General features: G+C 44.3%; 1 protein-coding gene across 1 annotated transcript in view; it reads right to left on the bottom strand.

Annotated features, from left to right (window-relative positions):
- Positions 1-1,872: 1,872 nt before the first annotated feature.
- The window catches only part of REV1 (REV1 DNA directed polymerase), a 65,817-nt gene continuing 41,225 nt past the window's right edge, over positions 1,873-26,464 (bottom strand). Inside the window, exons 9-18 of the mRNA XM_040425092.1 lie at positions 24,108-24,280; positions 23,275-23,377; positions 22,959-23,118; positions 21,848-22,050; positions 21,426-21,656; positions 21,092-21,188; positions 20,724-20,941; positions 20,378-20,525; positions 15,774-15,876; positions 1,873-2,247 (exon numbers count right to left, since the gene is read on the bottom strand). Of these exons, the coding sequence (XP_040281026.1) occupies positions 2,139-2,247; positions 15,774-15,876; positions 20,378-20,525; positions 20,724-20,941; positions 21,092-21,188; positions 21,426-21,656; positions 21,848-22,050; positions 22,959-23,118; positions 23,275-23,377; positions 24,108-24,280 (1,545 nt within the window). The 3' untranslated portion in view covers positions 1,873-2,138. The remainder of the gene's footprint in view (positions 2,248-15,773; positions 15,877-20,377; positions 20,526-20,723; positions 20,942-21,091; positions 21,189-21,425; positions 21,657-21,847; positions 22,051-22,958; positions 23,119-23,274; positions 23,378-24,107; positions 24,281-26,464) is intronic.

Below are 26,464 nucleotides of genomic sequence, written 5' to 3'. Positions count from 1 at the left end.
CGTTGTAACGTCCCCAAAAAAATAAAATGTCATTCCCAAAATGATCCTAACATGAAGTAGACATATGGGGAATGTAAAGTAATAACTATTTTTGTAGGTATTACTATGTATATTCTAGAAGTAGAGAAATTAAAACTTGGAAATTTGCTAATTTTTGGTAAAGTTTTTTTTTTTTTTTTTAAATAAATAAAAATGAATTTTTTTGACAATTTTACCAGTGTCATGAAGTACAATGTGTGACAAAATCTCAGAATGGCTTGGATAAGTCAAAGCGTTTTAAAGTTAACACCACATAAAGTGACACTGGTCAGAGTTGGAAAAAATGGCCTGCTCCTTAAGGTGAAAATGAGCCCGGTCCTTAATGTGTTAATAAAAAAAAAAAACATGAAAGGTCCTCTTTAAGAGATAAGTACCGTATATACTCGAGTATAAGACGAGTTTTTTGGCACATATTTTTGTGCTCAAAAAGCCACCTCGTCTTATACTCGAGTCTAGGTCTGTATTATGGCAACTTACATGTTACAGACCATGACATGTTGGGGGCCGGAGAAGCTGTTACTTACCTTTACAGCTGCTCCAGTCAGCTCCCAGCACGTCCGCGCGGCACCTCTGTTAAGCTCCCAGTAGGAGCGATTTGGCCGACCCGAAAATGCTGCGATTATATATGAAGGGGCCCCGCTCACATAACTGGCTTTGTGTGTAAAGTATTTTACTAGTGTGTGAAACAATCTCTCTCCTATTGATAACAGGTCCAGCCTCTGTACTCACTTTCACGATGAATGCACTGCAGCGAGCGGCCCGGCTGGCGCGTGACTAACTTCACTTAGTAACGCTCCTGCTTCCTGAAGTGGGAGGAGCGTTACTAAGTGACGTCAGTCACGCGCCGGCCAGCTCGCTGTAGTGCATTCATAGTGACAGTGAGTACAGAGGCGGCCATGTTATCAATAGGAGAGAGATTGTTTTACACACTAGTAAAATACTTTACACACAAAGCCAGTTATGTACGCAGTTTAGGACACATAGGGCCATGAGGGGGACCAGCATAAGATGCTATATGTACCCTAGTCTTATACTCGAGTCAATAATTTTTCCCATTTTTTGGGGGTAAAATTAGGGGCCTCGGCTTATATTCGGGTCGGCTTATACTCGAGTATATACGGTACCTTTTACTTGCTGATGCTGCCACCCTGCCTGATTTTTTTTTTTTTATATATCGCTCCTGCACACCTCCCTCCCCCCCCTACACCCCCACTCAGTATGCTAATACTGAGCATCGGTACAGGGAGAAGGAGACGCCCATTGTGAAACCCTGGCGTCTCTTCCTCCCTGTACCGATGCTCAGTATTAGCATAGTGAGGGGGGAAAACTACAGGGGAATACAGTGGAGTGCAGGAGCGATATTTAAAAATAAAATAATCAGTCAGGGTGGCAGCATTAGCAAGTAAAGGTACTTATCTTTCCATTATCCCCTTAAAAAGGACCTTTCATGGTTTATTAAATTGAGATAAGTCTGTGATGTTACAAATACCAATGCAAAATATGTACGTGAATCCTTAGCATGTGTTCCGTTATTGCAGTTTCTGCTGAGAAGAGCAGAAACTGCAGATTTGGTTGGTATTTGAAAACCAAGATTGGGAATGGATTTAGAGAAAAGGATAAATGTTTCCATTATATTAGCTTTGTGTTTAGGTTAGAGTAAACGTGTGAACACAGATGTAATTCAATGCAGATACCAGCACTGACATAAGTCTGTAGTATATGTAGGGTACACAATTACAGGTTATGTTGCTCGTTAAAAAGCGAAGACAATCTGGGGTATTGTAACTTGATATTTAGGCAAGTGTATGTTGTCATTAAGAAGGAAACTGTATTGCACTTTTATTTATTAAACATGTGTGAACACTTCACTGTAAAAATCCATAAAACTCTTATAAACAAACGATTTGTAAATAGCCTATACTACAATAAAGGAATCTGAAACACATATTTACATGCAATACTGACAAATTTGGCACTTTATGAAGAAAATGTACAAAATTATTTATTAAAAGAAATTTAAAATGATTTTTAAGCTTTAAAATCATGCAAATGCTCCACAAGATCCCAGATAGTTGGGATGTTGTGCTTCTCATTGCATTTTACACTTTCAGCGTGCTTCCATAAGTCTGCTGTAAAACAACCTGAACATTGTCCAGAATGAAGTCAAATGCCATGTTCCACACGGATTCCACAGATTGTTGCATTAACCTGGAACACAGGAAAATCATTCAGAATTACAGAAAATCCACATGATTGTACTACGGTCATTCATTGTAATATACAAGATTTATTATTTAGAAATGGGCGAAAATAAGGCAGCTCTTAACCCCTTAGTGGCTTTAATGATCAAGTGATTATTTTTTTTTTTTTTACCGCCTCCTTCCAAGGATGATTTTTTTCTTCTATCTATGTAGCCCTATGAGGGCTTTTTTTTTGCGGGACTGATTAACTTAAAGGCTATAAACACCTTTGGATGCAATTTTTGTTGATTATTGCATTTTACTCATTTTTGGCCTAAAAAGTCATTTTCTTTTTATTATTTTTTTAATAAAGGCTGAGCCATTGTGTCAAAGGGTTAACTGCTTTTCTAACAGTGAATGGTACTTTCACTTTGTGGGGTCATCTAATTACCCTTATCTCTAAACTACTAAGAGGTCATAAACACTTATTTAAGCCACATTCTTATCAGTAAGAACTACTGCTCTATAATGTCAAAGAGTAGAGATAAGGAGTCCGTCTGCTCCCCAGATGCCAGAAAACACAGAAATTCCACAGGCTTTTGCTACAGCATGTCAGCTATGTACAGAAAAAGGAGATTTTTTTTTTGTGAAATTCACCTGTAAAATCTTTTCCATTGGGGGACACAGACCATGGGGTATAGCTTAGAGGTATTAGTAGGAGGGACACTATGCAAATATAAAAGAAAGCTCCTCCTCCTCAGGCTATACACCCAGGCTCCACCAGGAGAACTCAGGCGTTGCAAAAGCAGTAGGAGAAGGAGACAAGAAAAAAAAATAATGGAAGCCATCGGACCAAAGCCCATGAGGTCCAACCACAAACAGAACTGAACACCCCTCCTGCAACAGGCAGAATGGGTGGGAGCTGTGTCTCCCAATGGAAAAGACGAGAAAAAGATTTTACAGGTGAGTTTCACAAAAAAAATCTCCTTTTCTTGTACATTCCATTAGGGGACACAGACCATGGGATGTCCCAAAGCAGTCCATGGGGGTGGGAAAAAATATCAGCACCGCCAGGAGGAACGTCCAACGGTCAAACAGGAACCACAGCCAGCAAAACCCTGCGGCCAAAGACCGCATCAGCCGAAGCCAGCGAATGCAACTGATAAAACTTCGTAAAAGTATGTAAGGACGACCAGGTGGCCACCTTACACAGCTGAGACGCAGAGGCACGATTGCGCCTTGCCCAGGAAGCTCCCACCGCCCTAGTGGAGTGAGCGGTAATCCCAGTCAGGGGAACCCTATCACGAGCGTGATAAGCCGCGGAGATAGCCGAGCGGATCCATCGCGCCACAGTGACCTTGGAAACCGCCAGACCCTTACGAGGTCCCTCGGGAATCACAAAGAGGGAGTCTGAACGGAGGCGGTAGCCGTCAGATACACCTTCAGGGCCCGGACGACATCCAGGTAGGGCAGCAAAGGAATGCCCCTGGTGCGAAGAAGCGCCATGAGCGGCGCTAGGATCTTGGTAAAGACCCGAGGGGCGGTCGCTAACCCGAAAGGAAGGGCGACAAACTGATAGTGCCAGCCACCAATGGCGAAGCGCAGGAATCGTTGGTGAGATTCTGCGTTCGGGACATGGAGATAGGCGTCCTGGATGTCTACGGACACGAGGAACTCCCCTGGAAGAAGAGAAACAATAACGGAGCGAAGGGATTCCATTCAAAACCTCCGCACCTGCAGAAACTTGTTGAGCAGCTTTAGATCCAGGATCGGACGCACCAACCCCTCCTTCTTTGGGACCTGTGCCCTGTTCCTCTGGGGGAACTGGGGTAATAACACCCCGGTCCAGAAGGGAGGAAACTGCCATCAAGAGGTCCGAGGCTCGGGCCGGATCCCCCGGAACACGAGAAGGGAAAAAAAAACGTTCCGGCGGTCTGGACGCGAATTCTATCTTGTAACCTGATGTTACAATTTCTAGAGCCCATGTGTCCTGAATATGAGCCCTCCAAACCTGCTGATAAGAGAGTAGGCGGCCCCCCACCACGAGGGGTGGGGGCGCTCCTTCATGCGGAAGACTGCTTGGGAGCAGCAGGGCGAGACGACTGTGCCCTCTGGCGCCAGGAAGGCTGAGGCTTGAAGGAGGGCTTTTTACGGGAGTCCTGAGACCCCCCCAGCGGAGGAAGCAGGCGACGTCGTACTAGAAGAGAAGCGGCGAAAGGACTGGTACCGGGAACCGGAGGACCTGGTCCGAAAGGGGCGCTTGGACCTGGGTTGGGGAAGATTAGTGCTCTTGCCCCCAGTGGCAGCAGAGATTAACTCATCCAGCTGAGCCCCAAAAAGTCTGGAACCCCCAAAGGGGAGATTAGAAAGGGAACGTTTGGAAGAGGCGATGGCGTCCCACATCTTTAACCAGACTTCTCTGCGAATGACCGAGAGGGCTGAAATGCGGGTACAGCAAAGAGGAGCAGTCTAAGACAGGGAGGGCCGTGTTCTTGGCTAATCTGACCACCGGGGGATCCACCTTGGGGGAAGAAGACCACCTCTCCACACTGTCAGCCAGAAAAGGATAAAGCATATCCATGCGTTTGGTGGCAGAGAACTTTTGATTAGGACGGTCCCAGGCTCTGGATATGATCGCGGAAAATTCCTCATGGACAGGAAACGCGGCAGCCTCCGGCTTCTTGGACGGAAAAAAAGGGCGAACTCCCGACTAGTGGAAAGAGGAGAATCCCCTTGGAGATTAAAAGTGTCACGGACAGCCGCCACCATGGTGGAGAGCTTAGGCGAGGGGTCCCGCTCCATGACCTCGTCCGAGCCGGACAATTCCCCTTCAGACTTGCGCTCCCTAGGGGGGGAGTTGGGGGGTTTGAGTTGTCCGAACGCGCCTCTAGACGAGGGGGGGAAACTGAGTCATCCGAGGAGGGATGCTGCCGCTCACACTGCCTCTTAGTAGTCAGGCGTCCTCTGCGGGAACCACTGAGAGGAGATTGAGTGGTTGGCGCCACAGGATTGGAAACTGCCATACTATGTTCCATAAAGGACATGGCTGCCTTGGCGACTAAAGCCAAATCAGCAGCCGCGCTGGACATGGCAGATGCCCAAGCGGGAACCGCAGGGACAGGGGGGGGAACTGGACTGGGCAAGAGAAGGAGGAGAGGGATGATCCTGTCCAGGGACAGGGCAGGAGGCACTTCATACAGGACCCCATTGGGATCTGAGAAGAGGTCTTGGCAGATTTAAGGGGGTCCCAGGCTTAGGCATGATGGCAACCAAAGCCAGATGCAGCAAGAAAAAAAGGGCTAAAAAGTCCTACCACCCAGGCAACACACAGACGTCCACCGGAAAAGCAGAGGCTCCGCCCCCAGGACGCGTCATAGAAGCGCGAAATGAGCGTGCGCGCTTTATGAAAAAGTGGCGTCCGGCGCTGAAAAGCGGCGTGGCGGGTGTTAATGAAGGCCGGTGGTTGACCCCCAGTGTCTGAGGCCCTCAGAATAAGCGGGGGGGCCCACCGCTGGTCGGGAGCTGCCGAAGAGAAAACTCCGCCCCTAATCAGGGTTGGCATGGCAGGCACCAGCGGTTGCAGAGAAAGCAGTGTCAAAGAGACCCAGCAGGGAGATAATCATGGTATAGTGCCTCAAGATGCCCCTTTCAGAACGAAACACCCATCTCCCAGCTCACTCAGACGGCCCATCCATTCCCCAGATATCAGTGTCAGGAAGTTGATCAGCCAGCCGCCACCAGATCCCATAGGGAGGGGAGGGGAAGCCATACTTATCTGCTCCTGCAGTCTTCTCCCTCTGTTCTGTACCAGCAGGGCTCACCTCTTCAGACATCTGACTCACCTGAGTACAGTGCTCTGGATGGAGGGCGGCAGCAGCAGGTGACCCAGGGGCTGGTGGGATGCCGGAGCTAACAGGTCGAGCCCGGATCCACTTGTCTTCTTGGGGGAAAATGGAGGCAGCCAGGCAGCGTCCAAAAGACGGTGGCGGGCACTCCACGGGGGACCAGGAAGGCGCCATGCCGACCTGTGTCCCCACCCAGAAAAAATAAAAAACAGGAGTAGAATCAATAAGTGTCATCCTCCTTTACCAGACACTAAGCAAAGACTGAGTTCCTCCTGGTGGAGCCTGGGGGTATAGCCTGAGGAGGAGGAGCTCTTTTATATTTGCATAGTGTCCCTGCTACTAATACCTCTACGTTATACCCCATGGTCTGTGTCCCCCAATGGAATGTACGAGAAAAAGGATTCCATATTTTTAATAAAGACTGTTTCATGGGTCCAGACATTATGAAATAAGTAGCATGTTATGTAGGGCTTACTATTTTTTTATGGGCGCCGCTCTGTTTCCCTGTTCACTTCTCCCACCTGGTATGCTAATGATTAGCATCGGTATAGGGAGGAGGAGACTGCCCTGTTTCTCAATGGCTTGTTTCTCAAGCTCACCTTCTCCCTGTACTTTCTAATGCCACCATTATGGCATAAAATTTAGTGGGAAGCGGTAAAAAAAATTCCAAATGGGGTGGAATTGGGAAAAAAAAAAGTTTACGGAGAGGACTCCCCTGCATAACAGAAACTGGACGGATCCGTTTTGCAGCCCATAGACTTCTATTATGACGGAATGCCTCTGAAGGCATTCCATCATAGAATTGTTATGGTCCGTGGTAACTGAATCCATAACTCAGTTCTGCTTTTACCACCAAACGAAGCGTGAATGAATTTCTAAATATGAAATTCACTCATCTCCAATTACGATACCCCAGATGTGCAAGTTTTTTCTGTCTAGTGTAAAAATAAATGTAATAAATATTTACATCACCATATTTTGACCCCCATACTTATGTCTACTGAGCTGTTTAGGGGCTGGGGAGAGTTATATCCGCCGCCCAGCGAAGTGAATATTGATGAGCTGGGCGGGGCTTCAGAACGGCAGTTGGGAGCGGCTGGCTGGGCGCATTTTGAGATGAAACGCCGCCCCTTGGGCAGATTGGTGACGAGATATTTCGGTATTTAGAACGTGGACAGGGGGGATACTTAGATGCTTTTAATAGACTGTATAAGACCTGTAATGTGATATATATATAACTATATATGCTGATTTGGCCTGTCAGTGTCCCTTTAATGAAGTTGGGCTGTATTATAAACTGGAAAGAAATTGTGTCTGACGCAGAGTTACCAGTGCACCTTCCTGGGAATTCAGCTAGATTCACTATCCCAAAAGTCCTACCTCCCGATGGGGAAGCTTAGGTCAATACAACAAAGGATAGGGGAATTCAGCAAGTCCAGAATGACCACTCTAAGGCCCCTTTCAGACAGGCGAGTATTCCGCGCGGGTGCAATGCGTGAGGTGAACGCATTGCACCCGCACTGAATCCGGACCCACTCATTTCTATTGGGCTGTGCACGAGCGGTTATTTTCACGCATCACTTGTGCGTTGCGTGAAAATCTCAGCATGTTCTATATTCTGTGTTTTTCACGCAACGCTGGCCCCCATAGAAGTGAATGGGGCCGCGTGAAAATCGCAAGCATCCGCAAGCAACTGCGGATGCAGTGCGATTTTCACGCATGGTTACTAGGTGACGATCGGGCTGGGGACCCAATCTGTATTATTTTCCCTTATAACATGGTTATAAGGGAAAATAATAGCATTCTGAATACAGAATGCAAAGTAAAATAGTGATGGAGGGTTTAAAAATAAAAAAATTAACTCACCGAGTCCACTTGCTCGCATAGTTGCGGATCTCTGTCTTCTGTAATGTTGAGCTGCCGGCTAAGGACCTGTGGTGACGTCACATCACATGGTCCCTCACCATGGTGATGAACCATGTGATGAGCACAGTGACGTCACCACAGGTCTTTTGCCAGGTCCTGAAGATAGAACAGAGACCGGCAGCTATGGAGCAGGTAAGTTTACTTATTTATTTATTTTTTTAACCCCTCCAGCCCTATTGTACTATGCATTCTCTATTCAGAATGCTATTATTTTCCCTTATAACATGGTTATAAGGGAAAATAATAAAATCTACACAACACCGAACCCAAACCCGAACTTCAGTGATGAAGCCCGAGTTTGGGTCTGGGTACCAAACATGGCGATTTTTCGGACGCGCGTGCAAAACGCATTAAAACGCTTTGCACTCGCGCAGAAAAATCGCGTATTTTACCGCAACGCACCCACATCTTATCGGGCCCTCACACGCCACGCTCGTGTGAAAGAGGCCTAAGGGAGGCGATGTCAATTCTAGGATTAATGACATCTTGTATACCGGCGGTAAAATGGGCACAGTTCAGATCCAGAACTCTTCAGATGCACATCCTCTCTCTCTGGGACAAGGACTTATTTTCACTAGATCTCAAAATTCCGCTACCCTTGTCGATAAAAAACTCCCTGATGTGGTGGACAAGGTTAGAAAACCTGAGTCAAGGGGTGGAATGGATAAAGGACAATCCTCTTATCACAACAGACACCAGCCCTCAGCGGTGGGGGGCTCAGTTTTGGGGTTTTCCCAGGGACAGTGGTCAGTATTTCAAAGCCAACAATCTCAAAACTACAAAGAGCTAAGGGCGATATACTGTGCTCTGAAGGAATGCGTTCCCTCCCTAAAAAACAGGCATGTAAGGATTCTGTCAGACAGTGTGACAGTGGTAGCCTACATCAACAGGCAGGAAGGGGGACAAGGTCTCCTCAATTACAAAATTTGTCACCCAAGATCTTCCAGTCGTTAGAAGGGGAAGTCTGTTCTATTTTAACAGTACATCTAAAGGGGTCAGAGAACTCTCAGGCAGACTTCCTGAGCAGGCACAAGGTCAGTCAGGGCAAGTGGTGTTCGAACAAATAGTACATCTCTGGGGATCCCCATCGATAGACCTGTTTGCTTCACGAAAAAACAAGAAATGCAAGAAGTTTTTCTCCCTCAACCCAAGGGATCAGGCCCAGGGGATCGATGCACTGTCACAACCTCGGGGCAAAGATCTAGTTTACACATTTCCACCTCTCACTCTTTTGCCCAGAGTGATCCAGAAAATAAGGAGGGAAGAGGCAACCGTAATTTTAATAGCCCCCTATTGGCCGAAGAGAGTATGGTTTACTTGGTTAAGGGAGCGGTCTCTTTCAGACCACTGGATACTTCCAGAGAGGGAGGATTTGTTGTTTTAGGGACCCCTTCATCAGCCCGAGATAGGGAACCTACACTTAACAGCATGGATATTGAAAGGAAATTCCTTAAAGCCAGGGGTTTGTCAGACAAGGTAGTAGAAACGCTACTGGCCATTAGGAAAAAAACTTACCACCGACATTTATTTGAGAGTCTGGAAAACCTTTATTAGGTTTGCAGGCTCGGATCTGGATCTGTCAGCTCCACCACAGATCCCACTGATATTAAGTTTCTTACAGGAAGGCCTCAATAAGAAATTAAGACCTAGATTTCTGCCCTTAGTGTATTGTTCGACTGTACTTTGGCATCTCATCCATGGATCAAACAATTCATAAAAGGCGTCAATTAGATTAAATCCCTCCTCTAAACCCAGATAGTCTCCCTGGGATTTAAATATTGTTCTTTCCATGCTCACACAAAGTACTTTTGACCCATTAGACTCAATCTCCTTGAAAAAAGCTGTCTTACAAGAGAGCCTTTTTTGTAGCCATTACATCAGCCAGGCGGGTAGGGGGGATTTCCACCTTATCTTCTTCCCCTCCTTATACCTTGATCTTGGAGGACAGAATTGTGTTGAGACTGGACCCTGCCTTTCTACCTAAGGTGGTTTCTGATTTCCACAGGTTACAGGAAATCATTTTGCCCTCCTTCTGCCAGAATCCCAAAAATGAAGGTGAGGAAAAATTCCATACACTAGATGTAAGGAGATGCGTGTGTAAATACTTAGACTTAACGAAAGAGTGGAGAAAAGCCCCTCAGTTATTTGTTCAGTTCCAGGGACCAAACAAGGGCCTAAAAGTTACTAACCATACGATTGCTCGATGGATAATGAGAACTAGAAGTCTAGCCTACTTTTCAGCAGACCTTCAGGGTTCTCGGCCCACTCCACAAGGGCTACAGCAGCTTCCTGGGCACAAAAAGGCTGTGCCACAATTGACCAAATTTGTAGAGCAGCTACCTGGAGCTTTCCAAGCACATTTTATAAACATTATAAATCTATCTTCTGCTAAGGACTTCTCCTTTTGGAGAAAAGTCTTACAGGCAGTAGTCCCACCCTAAAAATTATCTAGTCTATTCTCTCACAGGTGCTGTCATGGGGCGTAATGGAAATACATTTATTACTCTTACCGGTAATCTGTTTTCCATGAGCCCACCTACATTCCCGCTATATAAAATACATACGTATGTTTATGTATATAGTGTTAAAAGTGGTCTTAAAGAAGAAATATGCGGACAGCCATATACAGTCAGGTCCATAAATATTGGGACAGCGACACAATTCTAAAATTTTTGGCTCTATACACCACCACAATGGATTTAAAATGAAACTAACAAGATGTGCTTTAACTCACTGTCAGCTTTAATTTGAGGGTATTTACATCCAAATCAGGTGAACGGTGTAGGAATTACAACAGTTTGCATATGTGCTTCCCACTTGTTAAGGGACCAAAAGTAATGGAACAGAATCATCATAAATTAAACTTTCACTTTTTAATACTTGGTTGCAAATCCTTTGCAGTCAATTACAGCCTGAATTCTGGAACGCATAGACATCCCAAGACTCTGGGTTTCATCCCTGGTGATGCTCTGCCAGGCCTCTACTGCAACTGTCTTCAGTTCCTGCTTGTTCTTGGGGCATTTTCCCTTCAGCAAGTGAAATGCATGCTCAATCGGATTCAGGTTAGGTGATTGACTTGGCCATTGCATAACACTCCACTTCTTTCCCTTAAAAAACTCTTTGGTTGCTTTTGCAGGCTCACCAATTGGTTACATCTTGTGGTGAACCCTCTGTATTCACTCTGGTGAAGTCTTCTCTTGATTGTGGAGAGTGTGTTCTTGATCTGGCCAACTGTTGTGAAGGGTGTTTTCTTTACCAGGGAAAGGATTCTTTGGTCATCCACCACAGTTGTTTTCCGTTGTCTTCTGGGTCTTTTCGTGTTGCTGAGCTCATCGGTGCGTTCCTTCTTTTTATGAATGTTCCAAACAGTTGTTTTGGCCACGTCTAATGTTTGTGTTATCTCTCTGATGGGTTTGTTTTGTTTTTTCAGCCTAATGATGGCTTGCTTCACTGATAGTGACAGCTCTTTGGATCTCATCTTGAGAGTTGACAGCAACAGATTCCAAATGTAAATAGCACACTTGAAATGAACTTCGGACTTTTTATCTGCTCATTGTAATTGGGATAATGAGGGACTAACACACACCTGGCCATGGAACAGCTGAGAAGCCAATTGTCCCATTACTTTTGGTCCCTTAACAAGTGGGAGGCACATATGCAAACAGTTGTAATTCCTACACCGTTCACCTGATTTGGATGTAAATACCCTCAAATTAAAAGCTGACAGTCTGCAGTTAAAGCACATCTTGTTCGTTTCATTTCAAATCCATTGTGGTGCTGTATAGAGCCAAAAATGTTAGAATTGTGTCGCTGTCCCAATATTTATGGACCTGACTGTATTTAAGATGCTTTTTTTATGTATAGTATGTTAAGTTTCACTGTATTTAGAAAATGGACGGTCCTAGGAATCTTGTCACAAACTGAGGATGGAGTATGGACAACCCATTTTAAAGATCTGGGAAGTTCCCGTTTCCTGTCCGGAAGGGGGAGGATCTCTCACAGGTGATGTCATGGGCTCATGGAAAACAGATTAGGCTACTTTCACACTAGCGTCGGGGCTCCGCTTGTGAGCTCCGTTTGAAGGGGCTCACAAGTGGCCCCGAACGCATCCGTACTGCCCTAATGCATTCTGAGTGGACGCGGATCCGCTCAGAATGCATCAGTCTGGCGGCGTTCAGCCTCCGCTCCGCTCAGCAGGCGGACACCCGAACGTTGCTTGCAGCGTTCGGGTGTCCGCCTGGCCGTGCGGAGGCAAACGGATCCGTCCAGACTTACAATGTAAGTCAATGGGGAAGGATCCGTTTGAAGATGACACCATATGGCTCAATTTTCAAACGGATCCGTCCCCCATTGACTTTCAATGTAAAGTCTGGACGGATGCGTCTGAGCTACTTTCACACTTAAAATTTCTTCTAAGCTATAATGCAGACGGATCCGTTCTGAACGGATGCAAACGTCTGCATTATAGGAGCGGATCCGTCTGTGCAGACCCCAGACGGATCCGCTCTGAACGCAAGTGTGAAAGTAGCCTTACCGGTAAGAGTAATAAATGTATTTTTGGGTAAGAGAAGCAATGAAAAAATTGCGAGTCAGCCATTTTGCCCTATTTTCCGTTATGCCATTCACCGTATTGGAATTTTTAAAAATATTTTAACAGTATGGTCGTTTTCGGTCGCGATGATACCCATGATGTTTATATTTATTGTTATTTAGGTATTTATTTTTTTATTATACGGAAAAGGGGGGTGATTTAAACTTTTTTGTGATGATTTTGAAGCTCATATGAGCCTATAGATAATGTTTTTTAATTTTTGATTTTGTTCTATCAGGGATTTTTAAAATGAGATTTACACTAGAAATTGCTCATTTCTTATCCTGGCCTGCCATCTGGTGGCCAAAATAAGAATTGCAGCATGAAAACTATAAGCCTAGTCAGCGAGGCTTACAGTGTTCAGTGCAACTACCAATGCCCACATTGGCCGCACGGGGCATCGGTAGGAAGCCGGGTTTTTGCGCATTTAGATGCCGTGATCTCACTTGATCACGGCATTTAAAGCCTTTAATTACCGCGATCAGCATTATTGCCGGTCACGGTAATTAGCCGCAGTTCTGTTTACACATCGCTCCAGCGCCATACATGTACGGCGCTAGTAGGGAACGTGTGAAACGGCTCAGTTCGGCACTCCTGTCGGTCCAGGCGATTGGACCAGGAGTGCGACTATGTTAGGGTCGTGCACTTGCCCTCTCCTGCACGAGAAAACTGTGCTGCCATAAAAAGGAGCGGCTGCCCCGCCTACGGCCCTTTAGTGACTGCTGTGAAAAGTCATACTGGTGGTCACTCAGGGGTTAAATGTGTTGTTTGGGATTTTGATATTTATTGCCTAACCTCTGGATAGGCCATCAATGTCAGATCAGTGGGGGGTCCAGCACCCCACACCCCCATCAAGGTGTCCCTTATATAGTGTGTGGAGTTGGTTAGTGTAACACTGCTATTTACTTGAATGGGAGCAGAGCTGTAGTAACCAGCTGGGTCTAACTACACAATGAATCGAGCTATGTAGTTGCATCACCAAAGCTACTCCTGAAGTGATCATCTATGGGATGTTGGGACTATGCTGAAGATGGTAGTGATGGGCATTTCGACTCTTAATGATCCTGATCATTTGGCTCTGCTAAACAATAAGAAGTGGCTTTTTTGGCTCTTCTTTTAGTAGAGCTTATGGTTTTTATTTAGCAGTATTTTTTATTGGCAGGCTGTATAGTGTGCCATATCACAAATAGAAAAGGAATAACAATGTGGAAACAGAAGCATTAAACCAGTAAGTCTAAAACGCTGGTCATAATAAATGACCCCCTAAGAGAGTCTCACTTTACAGGGGCTGATCTGGTTTCTTCTGTCTATTATTTGCCCTGTTTTGCTGAAGATTCTCTCTTTTTGCTGCTGATCTGTGCAGAAGGGAGCGGTGCCGGCCAGGAATCAGCCTCTGCTCCTCCCACAAAGCAAGCGCAATATGCATCCTCTCTGCTGCTGCTGGGGAGAGCTGGCAGCTGAGCTGTGATCACTGGAGGAACCAGGTGAGTGAGTATTTACCGTTTAGTTTTTTCTCCTTTGAAGGTTGCACATATCTGGCCATAACTACTGTAAGGGGGCACAGTGTGGGCAATACTACTGTGTGCTGGCACAAAGGGGGGAATACTCATGTGGGGGCATTAAGGGGACTGGGTGTGTATAGTTATGTTTCGGGCAGAGTTAGAGGCAGGGTCTAGTATGAAAAAAATTGCCGTGGCTCGATAAATGCAATGCACATATTGTCCATCTTTACGTTTTTCAAACGTTGGGAGGTATGATTCACTTCTTGTATAATGTAATCTAATGTTTGTTGCTAAATCATCATGAGACTAGTAGGGCTGGGCCACTGATGCCTCCCTGAAACCCTGCCTCTCTTATTTATTCTCTGCAGATGGTCACTGTGTCTGCCCAGTCTGTGTTTTCAGCTCACTCACTTGGGAGCCAGCTCCCATCATTCAGGTAAAGAAGACGGCTTTGTACCGAATCAGTCGCGAATGACCCAGCACTAGAGTATAGGTCATCAAAATACTGGCAGTGCTTAATAGAAAGGGATGTACCATAAGTAAAGAACCCTATAATTGTAGGATTTTTTTTTTTTTTTTTTCATTTTTTTTGTCAGAAAATAAAAGTTCACAAAATTATTATTAATCTGATAATTTTCTTGATAAAAACGATGTTGCAAAGTTGAGTGAAGAGACCGGGGCAGATTTACTAATACTGTAAGATCTAGACAGTTAAAACGAAGCCATATTTATTAAAGAGGTTGTCTGGGATTTTTCTATTGATGACCCATCCTCAGGTTATGTCATCAATGTCAGATCGGAAAGGGTCTGACACCCGGGACCCCCACCGATCACCTGAATGGGGAGACAGCGCACGCGGGATCACACGTGCAGTCTCCCTTTTCTCTTCGTGTCCGCTACTGCTGTTCCACAGACATACAACTGTGAGCAGGAAGAGAAACGGCACGTGCGAACCGACTCCCCATACAGCTGATCGGCGTAATCAAAGTGCAGGGGGCATGGCCTTTGCAGAGAGGGCAGAGCTACTAGGTGTAAAGGCAATGTTAGCAGGCGTCAGCTATGTTAAATGGCATCTGTCATTCATGGAGCGGGCTCAGCACGTGAGACCACCGCATACATCTCCTTAACACAAATGACACATGATTTTGCATTATGGAGTTAGAGTGCATTCACATCACCGTTTAGCTTTCCGTTCTTCTGATCCGTCAGAAGGAGAGAAAAAAAAACTGGATCCTGTTGCATCAGTTATGCATAGGATGTTTTTTTTTTTTTTTTTACAGGATCCTGTAAAACAACGGATCCTATTGCACTAGTTGTCATTCGTTTGAGCCATTTCAGTCTTCGATCCGTTTTTTTAAGACTGAAACAAAAGTACCGCATGCAGGACTTTTTTTTCCCCCGTCTAAAAAAAAAATGGATCTCAGGCGGAAATGGCACAAATGGATGACATTTGGATCTGTTGTTTTACAGAATCCTATTTTTTTCCCTCTCTTCTTCTGACTAATCAGAAGAACGGAAAGCTAAACGGTGATGTGAATGCACCCCTAGTAAATCTCCCACATTGCTCTCATTTTTCCAATTTAATGCTTTTCCTCTAGTAAACTACGCTAAAAAAGGGGAAAACATCTATATGGTCTATTATTAATATTACACAAGCTGATTCTCTCTGTTGTGATAGAAAACAAGTTACCTTTTCATGTATTTTATAACCAGATCTAATTTTTCCAAATCTTTTTCTTCAATTAGATCAGTGCAGTACTTCACTACTTGCAATATATCTTCTTCCATAGGATCTGGTGAGAAATATAAGCCATTATTATCGATTAAATAAACTCGTATAATTCAACATATCCAAATGGCGCTCACACTGGGCTCTTTTCACACTGTTTCTGATTTGCTTTTGGCGCATCTTTGTATGAGAATTGCATATTTTGGAAGATTGTTCCACAGTCGAGTCACATTATTATGACTACTTCCTACTTTTGACATCAGCAGTGCGTGGCTTGTGAAGGAAGTTACGTGTTGTGAGCTGGCTTGGTGGGTATATAATGTGTGTAATAGACTGTCTGCACACATATCCCTCGTTGCTGTCTTGGGTAAAAGGGGTGATTATTGGCTTTCACAGCAGCTCTCTGCCCAAATGAACCAGGATGCTACCAGACGTGTCTAAAACAACAGTTCAGTTAATCCTACTGCATATGGGGCTCCAAAGCAGACTGATGGTCACTGCACCTGTGCTAACAAAGTTGCATCAGCAGAAAAGGCTTTCATTTTCATGGCAGTATCAGATTTAGACCTCGCTGACTGGCAAATGGTTGTCTTCTCCAATGAGTAACATTTTCTGCTTCATCGAACGGATGTTGGCATGTCAGGCAAGAAAAACAGAGAACAAACACCCTGCAACCATTTCTGGAAGAACACAAGCTGGTGGTGGCAGCATTATGGTCTGGAGAATGTTTTTGTGGAATTGTTTGGGTATGAATCCATCCTGGCAGATCACGTGCAACCATGCATGCTGATTGTCTTCCCTGGGGTGGATGGGATCTTTCAGCAAAACAATACAACATGTCACACAGCTAGAAATGTCCGGCATTGGTTGGAAGAGCATGAATAAGCCTTCCAAGTACTACTCTGGTGGCCTAGTTCCCCACACTTCAACCCAATTGAGCATCTGTGGATTCTCCCCCATGCACCCTCCAGCAGCTGCAGCTCCAGATACCTGTGACAACCTCCCAGGACCTTACTGAATCACTCCCAGCCTGTCTAGCTGCTGTCCATGCTGCACTAAGCAGTTGCTCTGGATATTACTTTGTGGCCATAATAATGTGACTAGAATGTGTATGTTGACTGCAGTGTTAAAGGGAACCTGTCACCGGGATTTTGTGTATAGAGCTGAGGAGATGGGCTGCTAGATGGCCACTAGCACATCCACAATATCCAGTCCCCATAGCTCTGTGTGCTTTTATTGTGTAAAAAAAACACGATTTGATACATATGCAAATTGACCTGAGATGAGTCCTGTCCCTGACTCCTCTCCGGGACAGGACTCATCTCAGGTTAATTTGCATATGTATCAAATCTTTTTTTTACACAATAAAAGCACACAGAGCTATGGGGACTGGATATTGCTTATGTGCTAGCAGCCATCTAGCAACCCATGTCCTCAGCTCTATACACAAAATCCCGGTGACAGGTTCCCTTTAAAGAAACCTCCTGAACATATGTCAAAAGGAAACTTATTTGGCACAGGTCATCATTTTTTGGTGGGGGTCCAACCTCAGAAACCTTTGTTGATCAGCACAGTGGAGAGGCTGTGATGATTATACAAGTCCATCAAGGTTATAGTCCTGGAGAACACTCTTCAAGCAAGGATTCGGGGTACATGTATGAAATCTATTAAAAGTGGATAGTGACATGTTTTAACCAACCTAAAGTTCTGAGGTTTGTTTACGTAGACTGCAATCAAGTTTTAATCCTTTTTGCCTAAGCAATGCACTATTGTGATGCCACACTGAGGGTTTGTCTTTTCTCCTAGGTTGTGGTCTATTTCTGAGATGACAATACCTTTTGTCCTCACTTATGAACTGTGAGACTTAAGACAAGCATTGAGTGACCGAAGATCACTGTGTTGCAGTACATACACGGAACCCCAGAATCACAAAAAATCTGCTGTGCTGCAAGCCCATTCAGTTCAAAGGCTGCACGCCTCCACAGCCATCTTTGATAGTGTCAGGAATGTCGCAGCCAACACTGCTGTATAGCACCAGCATTAAGTAACTCAGAACATGACAAACGCACTGGGGGTTGTTCTAAAAGGTAAAGCTCAGAAGAACAAAGGTGATGCACAAAACCACCAATCATAATAAAACCAAGCATCTGACTAGTCACCATAAACAGCAATGGTCCTAGTTATGTATAATACTTTGCAGGTGCCACATTTTCCAGACTATTAGACACACTTTCTCTCCTCGATCCTGTGCCGCCAGCTTCTGGTGCTTTTAATAGACCAAATGCTGGCATTAGAAGCAGGAGACTCTGAGCTCCATTACCGAGAGGTCCTGGCAGTGCAGTTGGGAGGATGCAGCATGAACTGTGCTCTGTGGACATAAACTGTGTGGTATCACACTGAACTGTCACATCTTACACACATAGTCCTGTAAAGTGTGACTGTTCAGTGTGCAAATAACACACACACTGGTACACACAGCAGAGGGAATATGTGCAGTGTCTGCCCTGCCAGGACCTTTGTAGCCATGCCCCCCTCCATGCTGTGCACGGGACAGATCCATGGAAGTACTCCAGACTTCGGCTGCTGCTTCTGAATGGGAAGGCTTAGGCAGCAAGGCTGTCTCCAATAATGATAGTGGTATGGGACCTGGAATAGTCAGGGGGCACTGTGATGAGGTACAGTGGCTGGCATAGCCAGGGGGCACTGAGTGACAATCAGGTAGTCAGGAGGCATTAGGGCTGCTAATGTGATGAGGCAATGCAAGCCACAGTGTTTCAACACAATGTGATGAGGTACTGTGGCCCACATACTCATGGTGTACTGAGACTGGCATAGTCAGGGGGCTTTTTGGCTGGCAATGACTGTGGCTGGCAGTGTGAGGAACTGGTTTTGTACTGTGTCTCCACCATGTCAACTGTATATCAACCAAAGGATACATACAGTAAAATTTGTATTTTCTATTTTTATGTTTCTAATTGTGGGAGCGTCTTATGGTCCAGTGCATCTTATATTCCAAAAAGTACGGTATGTGTTACACATGTTATCAGAGAGCAGCTTATACAGCAATATCCAAATTCATTTGTTACAGAAAATACTCAAGCTTACACCAGGAGGCATGGTACATTTTTGACATCAGGGTTGTAGGTGTGTAAGTCATCTGTGCGGTCCTTCGAAAATTCTGCTAGAGAATTTTGGAGAGCTCCCAGGTGCAGTAACAAGTACTGTAGTCTGTGGGGTAAGGGTGGTACTGCAAATCTGAAATCCTGCAGCTCAAAAGATAAAAGAGGACCTGTCATCTAACCTAACATGTCAGTTTTAGTAACTACTTGCATGTTCCAATATAACACCACTTATGGAGCATCTATTCTTATTACTTCACATTGTGCCATTCCTTTTATTATTCTTGCTAGAAGTTTAGCTGCTCCAATATTGTTATTACATGGAGAATGCAAGAAGTTACTAAAACAGACTTTTCAGGGGCCTGGCTAAACTTGTCTGAAGAGAGCTCCCGCTCACGACCATGAACCTAATTTAGCATTAACTGCCATAAAAATTTTCTCCTTGGCTTGGAAAAGTTGGGGAAAGATGTGCAGAAAATAAATGGCCCACAATAAAACTATCTCCATGACAAAACGCCTCTGAGTTTGCCTGCAGCAGGAGGTTGCCTGCTGCTCCACCTCCAATATTGGAGTTATATACTTATTTACTAGAAGCTAAATTTACTTCTACTCAGTAATTAAAACCAAGTGGAAGACAGTGATCCCTACTCTCACTTCTGAAGATTTTTCTGACATTTTACTGTCTCCCCTGCTATTAACAATATGCTAATCCAATTCTACACCAGAGCTACGTAACACCAATAGGATTGTTTAGAATGGGAAGACTATCCCATTCTAGGCATCACTGGTGATTTGCAGATAGGGGTGATTTCTGGCATTTAATCTGGGCTCTGCTGATATTAGAGCGTTTTGGGAAGATGCAGTCAAACTTCTTTCTGAGATTCTAACTCTCCATACTCATCCTTCTGTTTGTTTGGCCTCTTGCATGAGACTATATATCCACATCATACCAGGATCTTTCTCGGAGAGACTCTTTTTGGCACGTAAAGCCATTCCTCTTAGGCGGATGGGTGATAGAAGTCCCTCACTCACTCAATGGGAAGCCTGGTGAATACAATTATTCTATATCAAATATTCTTTATGGAAATAGAGGCTGACCTTCTACGTTCACTAAGCTCTGGGGTTCGTGGTGTTCTTCTCTGACTCACTACTCTTATCAGCTATACATTCCAGGACTTGAAACGCCCAATCACATTACTATTTTATTGTTCTATATTTCGAGATTTTTGTAAATATGCTAAATGCTATGTTATTGCATCAATATTTGTATATCCTTTTTGCCCATGTGCTAATCAATGTCATGACTCTTTCTATATGAATTGAGTTCGCAATATTGTTAGGGTACTATTCCAAATGGAATATCCAATACTTACATGTATAACCTATACTATACATGTATAAGCAGTTTTTTTTTTTTCAATAACGCTTGTTTTCTGCAGAGCATACCAGAAATTGTAGTTATCCACTCCCTCAGCAATGTTTTCACATCATTATATTCAATAGCACCGGCCAGATTAGGCGCTTTTGATCTGTAAGAACTGCATCCTTCAGGCATGGAGCCTTGAGCATTTGATGTCGAAGGACCTATTTCAACCTAAAAACATAAGTGTATGTACGTTATTATCCAATAATTGCTATAACAGTTCTATAAATTATACATAAAATAGATATCTAAGAATGGAGTCTCAACTCGTGGTTAGTTTGGGAAAATTAACCTTTTTTTCTTTAATGCAAAGCAGACAAATATATTCTGCGAAAAATATTTATCCAAAACTAACATAATGTAGTTTACCTGAGACTGCACTTGAGGTATGGCTTCTTGTTTGAGAAGGGCATCTCTCATTTTTTGAGGACTCCCATTTGCTGAAAAACTTTTAGCAGGGCTGCTAAAAAGTTTGTTTTTTAAAGGACTTTGCATCTTTTTTGTAGGGCTGACTTGAATCTTCTTTCGACTCCTTTTCTTTACTTTCAGTGGTGGTTTTTTGAGCTGGAGCAAAGCATTTTTGGGAACTGCAGAAGATAAAAAAACAAAATAGGACACTGAAAAAAGTCCTATGATAACTGATAATCATAGTGATAATAGCAGCAGCAGCAGAAATGGCAGACAAAGACTGCTGGGGAAGGCTTCATTTTACTTAGTTTAACATATTTTCAACTTACCCATGTTGCTCTCAGAATGTTTATTTCTCTGACCATATGCAGCTCGTAACTCCTCCTGGAGTTCAACAGGCAAGGCTGCAAACACTTCTGGATCCACCTGATTGAAACAAAAGTGATTCGTACAGTCATTTTTATTACTCTACATCTTTCAATATAAGATCAGGAACCCTTCCTGTTTATCATAATTTTCCACCTTTGATTATCTGACGACTCCACTTTCTATAATAAGCCTCATTTGTTCACTCCAATCCACAACCATAAAATGGCTCGAATGTGAGTGGTTGCCAAGAACAATTTCACAATGCCCTTGTTCAGAAAAAGACTATGGTCCTACCTGTGAAAAAGCTGGAAGAGCAATGACATTAATTCCAGATTCTTCTGCTTGATCAAAAAGTGATGGGATCTGTAGAAGGACAGTTGCCACCGGCTGTTCTTGTAAACCAATTGTACTACAACCATTTTCTTTTTTGCCTTCACTAAGGGGCAATTTGTGCTGAAGGGCAAACGTCTGCTCCACTTGTTCCCTGATATCAGGGGGTAGTGCTTCTAAGACCGATGGGTCGACCTGCAATCCAAGATTTTCATCATTAGACAAATGATTAAAATACAAACACAACAAAGGGACTCTTATTAAAAACCTACAAATGTTACAAAGTAAAATAACAACTCATAGCTCACAGAGACCTACCCCAGGGCACCCACAATGTGTGTGATTATATTAGTCTTGTATCATTATAATCACCAACCATAACTTACTTGTGAAGGGGATGGGACTTCAATTGTAAAATTTACTCTTGATTTCACATTGATTGGGGAATGGAAGCCATTTTTCCGGCCAGTAGATTCTGCTTTGCTAGTGCTTGGATCCTGACTAGAAGTAAGATTCTTGTGGCTAGATAAGACTGAAACACACGTGTCTGAGGCAGATGAAATTTCAACATCAAAAGCAGCAACAATGACTGTGGAGGCAAACAGAGAAAATACATGAGTAAATAATAGTTTGAACACCTCATGATTAGTGTTAAGTGAACTTGTGTTTTCAAGTCCGGCGTACAAGGTTCGGGTTATCCAAGATATCTGTTATGAATTCCGCTATCACGGACCATAACAGCGGAATCCATAACAGAATTCTTAGATAACCCGAACCTTGTACGCCGGACTTTAAAACACTAGTTCGCCTAACACTACTCATTATGAAAGACCCCTGTCTTGTTCAAATGCATGGCCCTGTTTCTGAGAAATAAGTATTTGATTCCACATGCTAATCAGTGCTGGGCCTGCCCCTTGGAACAACACAGCTCCTCCACCTTCCCTCCTTATCCATTCCCCCTCCTTTTGAGTGAATGGGCAAGGCATCCTCACTGTCCTATTGTCTGGCCCTGTAATCTCCCGCATGCACCTGGGAATCTTCAATCAGCACATGCACAGTACAGCTTAGCATTTGGATGCCCAGGTGCCAGTTGTAGAAACATCTATGCATGCATGTGTTTACAGATCCAGGCAGGAGGACAATGATGGTGCCTGGCCCTGTCACTCTGGACTGGCTAAGGGGGAAGGCGGAGGAGCTGTGGTGCTTCAAGGGGCTAGGCCTGCCCCGCAACACACTGAAACCATCATTAGCATATGGAATCAAAGTTTAATTTCACCAAAACAGGCCCACATATATGAACAAGAGGGGTAGTATCTCTCTGCACGTAACCAACTGTAACATACACAGTTCTTGGTTTAATAGGGTCGATCCTGCCGACGAACGTTCTTTAAACGTGAATTATGTGCCTTGTTTTTGGGATACAAATATTTTCTAATGTTGGAAGACTTTATTTGTACAATTGCCAGATAAAAACACTATTTGATCTGATGAGATTACCTCTTTTGCCATCTTCTTCCATGACTGGCTTAATTTTCCTCTTTTCCTGAAACATATTGATTAGTGAACGGGATGCTCCAGACAACAGACCGGATCTTGATGAGAAGGAACCTCCATTAGATACATTTGTGTGAACCAACTGGTGCATCTGAAGTCCAACCTTAAGAGGACAAGAAGTTGTAATTCATAAGCCTTCTGGGATAATGTACAGGCTACATGTCAGACAATACATGTACTCAGACATGTAGTATTAATCACAGTCATATACACATAGGATCTGATATGGAGAGAAAGTATTATTATTTAATTGACCTACCCCTCTCATGTCTGCTACATTTAGCTTCATTGACTGAAACATTTTCACGGTTTCTTTGCCAATAAACTTGGCACTATCTGTGGCTTGGTCCAGAGTCACTGACCTGGGTAACCGGAAGACAAAGTGTCAGTAGATGCACCGAGGGATAAAATTATCTAATAGCTGCTAATGATAAATGAATGTCTGTATTAAAGGGAATCTGTCACCCCGCGTTTGGATTATCATCTACAGTAATACATGAGTAGTACTGCAGACCACTATTTCTTTTATTTTTCTACTGCCCCCGATGTCAGCATTCAAAACTGCATTGTAATACAGTCAGGACTGCTAAGCTGTTCTAACCTAATGGAGAGGACTCATGCGCATGCACAGCAGTCCTGACAATGCCTTTCAAAGCAACTCTGACAGTGGGGGAACTGTGGTGGGGGTGGAGGCGCAGTAAAAAAAGTAAAAAAAAATAGCAATCTGGACTCCTTATCTGCAGTACTACTCATGTATTACTGTAGATGATGGTCCAAAATAGGGGTGATAGATTCTGTTTAATCAAAAAGCCCTGTGTGAAGCAGAAAGATAGGCAGTCATAGGGACAACTTGCCATTACCAGGAAATGCGAGATTAGCCCTGATTATTGTGAAAAATCACAAAGAACAAGTACAACAAAGTTAAAAAAGCAAAACCAGTTTGGCCACAATGTGTCTCAGAAGTCTCACGAGGCTCTTCATGCTGCTACTTAATCTCAGCTAGCCATTATGGTGCCTGAATGGCTGGTTAGCCATCGGCCAGTGAAATAAAACATTATAATACTTAATTACAATGTAATTGCAAATGTTCACCTTGCAATGTTGTCACATATTCCATGACCGCCATATTTTGCAGGTTCTATGGGGGCCCCGGCTTTTCGCACCATAACCTTCAGCGTAAGTTTCCTGCCTTTCATTTTAGCTGATTCTAGCCTTCGCTGAATTTCTTCTGCAAGGTTCATCAAAAAGGCTTCCGCTTCACTGGTCTGAGAACAAACACTTTCTATTAGCAAGAAACAGTCAGCTACTGCGAACAAGTACATCACTAAGTTCTCGGCCCGCAATGGTGTTTGGCACACAATAAACATATAAAGCAGCAGAGCACAAACCCATTGAAACAGCTAGACCAAAACTGTTCCAAGGAGTAGTCCACAAGCACCTACAACGCTGCCCATAATTATTCATACCCCTGGCAGACCAAGGAGGACGTCACTTCTCCAGATAAGGCACACAAAAGCTCGCTTGGCCTTTGCAAAAGCTCATCTTGACAAAGAAGAAGACTTCTGGTCTTCTGTGTTATGGTCAGATGAAACAAAAATTTAATTGTTTGGTCACAATGAGGTTTCCTTCATTTGGCGTAAAAAAAGAAAAAGCCTTCAACCTAAAGAACACTATCCCCACTGTCAAACATGGTGGTGGGAACCTAATGCTTTGGGGGTGTTTTCAGCCAATGGACCAGGGAACCTAATCACAGTAAACGGCACCATGAAAAAAGAGCAATACATGAGGATTCTCAACGACAACATCAGGCCGTCTGCAGAGAAACCTGGCCTTGGGCACCAGTGGACATTTCAGCATGACAATGACCCAAAACACACAGCAAAAGTGGTGAAGAAATGGTTAGCAGACAACAACATTAACGTTTTGGAGTGGCCCAGCCAGAGTCCAGACTTGAATCCAATTGAGAATCTGTGGAGGGAGCTAAAGATCAGGGTGATGGCAAGAAGACCCTCCAACCTGAAAGATTTGGAGCTCATTGCTAAAGATGAATGGGCAAAAATACCTGTGGAGACATGCAAAAAGCTGGTCTGCAATTATAGGAAGAGTTTGATTGCTGTAATAGCCAATAAAGGCTTTTCTATTGATTATTGAGAAGGGTATGAATAATTTTGGACTGGACACTTTCTCAAATGTAAATAAAAGCTGAGAAATTATTTTTTTCCCACAATTATGCCTCTTGTACATCGTCTTATCATCTTTTGGGAGACACCTATGTCATTTCCCGTCAAAAATTACTGGTTGAATAAAAGTAACTAAGTCAAAATTTGCCAGGGGTATGAATAATTATGGGCAGCACTGTATATCTGATGACATGTAGTAAAGAGTATTATCTGTACATAGCACTACTGAGCAGGTATGAGTAAATCTCTGAGGGAAAGTAATGCTTAGTAATTATATTATGATTTATGGTACTAAAACAATGGCTTCTGCCAGATGCCAATTTGCTTCATTAGAGGGGTCACTAAAGGCTGTAATACACAGCCTGATGTGGCAAACAGTTGTCAGGAGGGAAGCGTTCTTTCCCGGCAATCGCCTGCTCGCTGGCTGAGGAGACCGTTGCTATTACATGCAGCAATCTCCTCCGCAGCATGGGGAGGAGCAATCGCTATGCCATCGCTCATCCCCATGCTATATAGTTATTTGCTGACGGTAGAGCTGTAGCTAACTATTATTTTAGCAATCGAGTAATCTACCAATTATTTTTACGATTAATCGAGTAATCTAAGAAAAAATGCATTAATAAAAACTCATCAGACCCCCTGCCATCAGTCCCCAACACCCTTCGTTCCCCCCTGTGCGATCAGCCCAAGTGCATCAAGTTCTCCCCAGTGCCTTCAGCTCTTCCCCACCCCAGTGCCACAAGCTCTTCCCCACCCCAGTGCCACAAGCTCTTCCCCACCCCAGTGCCACAAGCTCTTCCCCACCCCAGTGCCACAAGCTCTTCCCCACCCCAGTGCCACAAGCTCTTCCCCACCCCAGTGCCACAAGCTCTTCCCCACCCCAGTGCCACCAGCTCCACTCCCCCCCCCTGTGCCACCAGCTCCACTCCCCCCCCCCAGTGCCACCAGCTCCACTCCCCCCCCCCTGTGCCACCAGCTCCACTCCCCCTTGTGCCACCAGCTCCACTCCCCCTTGTGCCACCAGCTCCACTCCCCCTTGTGCCACCAGCTCCACTCCCCCTTGTGCCACCAGCTCCCTGACGGTAGAGCTGTAGCTAACTATTATTTTAGCAATCGAGTAATCTACCAATTATTTTTACGATTAATCGAGTAATCTAAGAAAAAATGCATTAATAAAAACTCATCAGACCCCCTGCCATCAGTCCCCAACACCCTTCGTTCCCCCCTGTGCGATCAGCCCAAGTGCATCAAGTTCTCCCCAGTGCCTTC

The sequence above is a fragment of the Bufo bufo genome, chromosome 3 (assembly GCF_905171765.1).
Source record: "Bufo bufo chromosome 3, aBufBuf1.1, whole genome shotgun sequence".
Lineage (NCBI taxonomy): Eukaryota > Metazoa > Chordata > Amphibia > Anura > Bufonidae > Bufo > Bufo bufo.
This window is presented reverse-complemented; position numbering and strand designations above follow the sequence as displayed.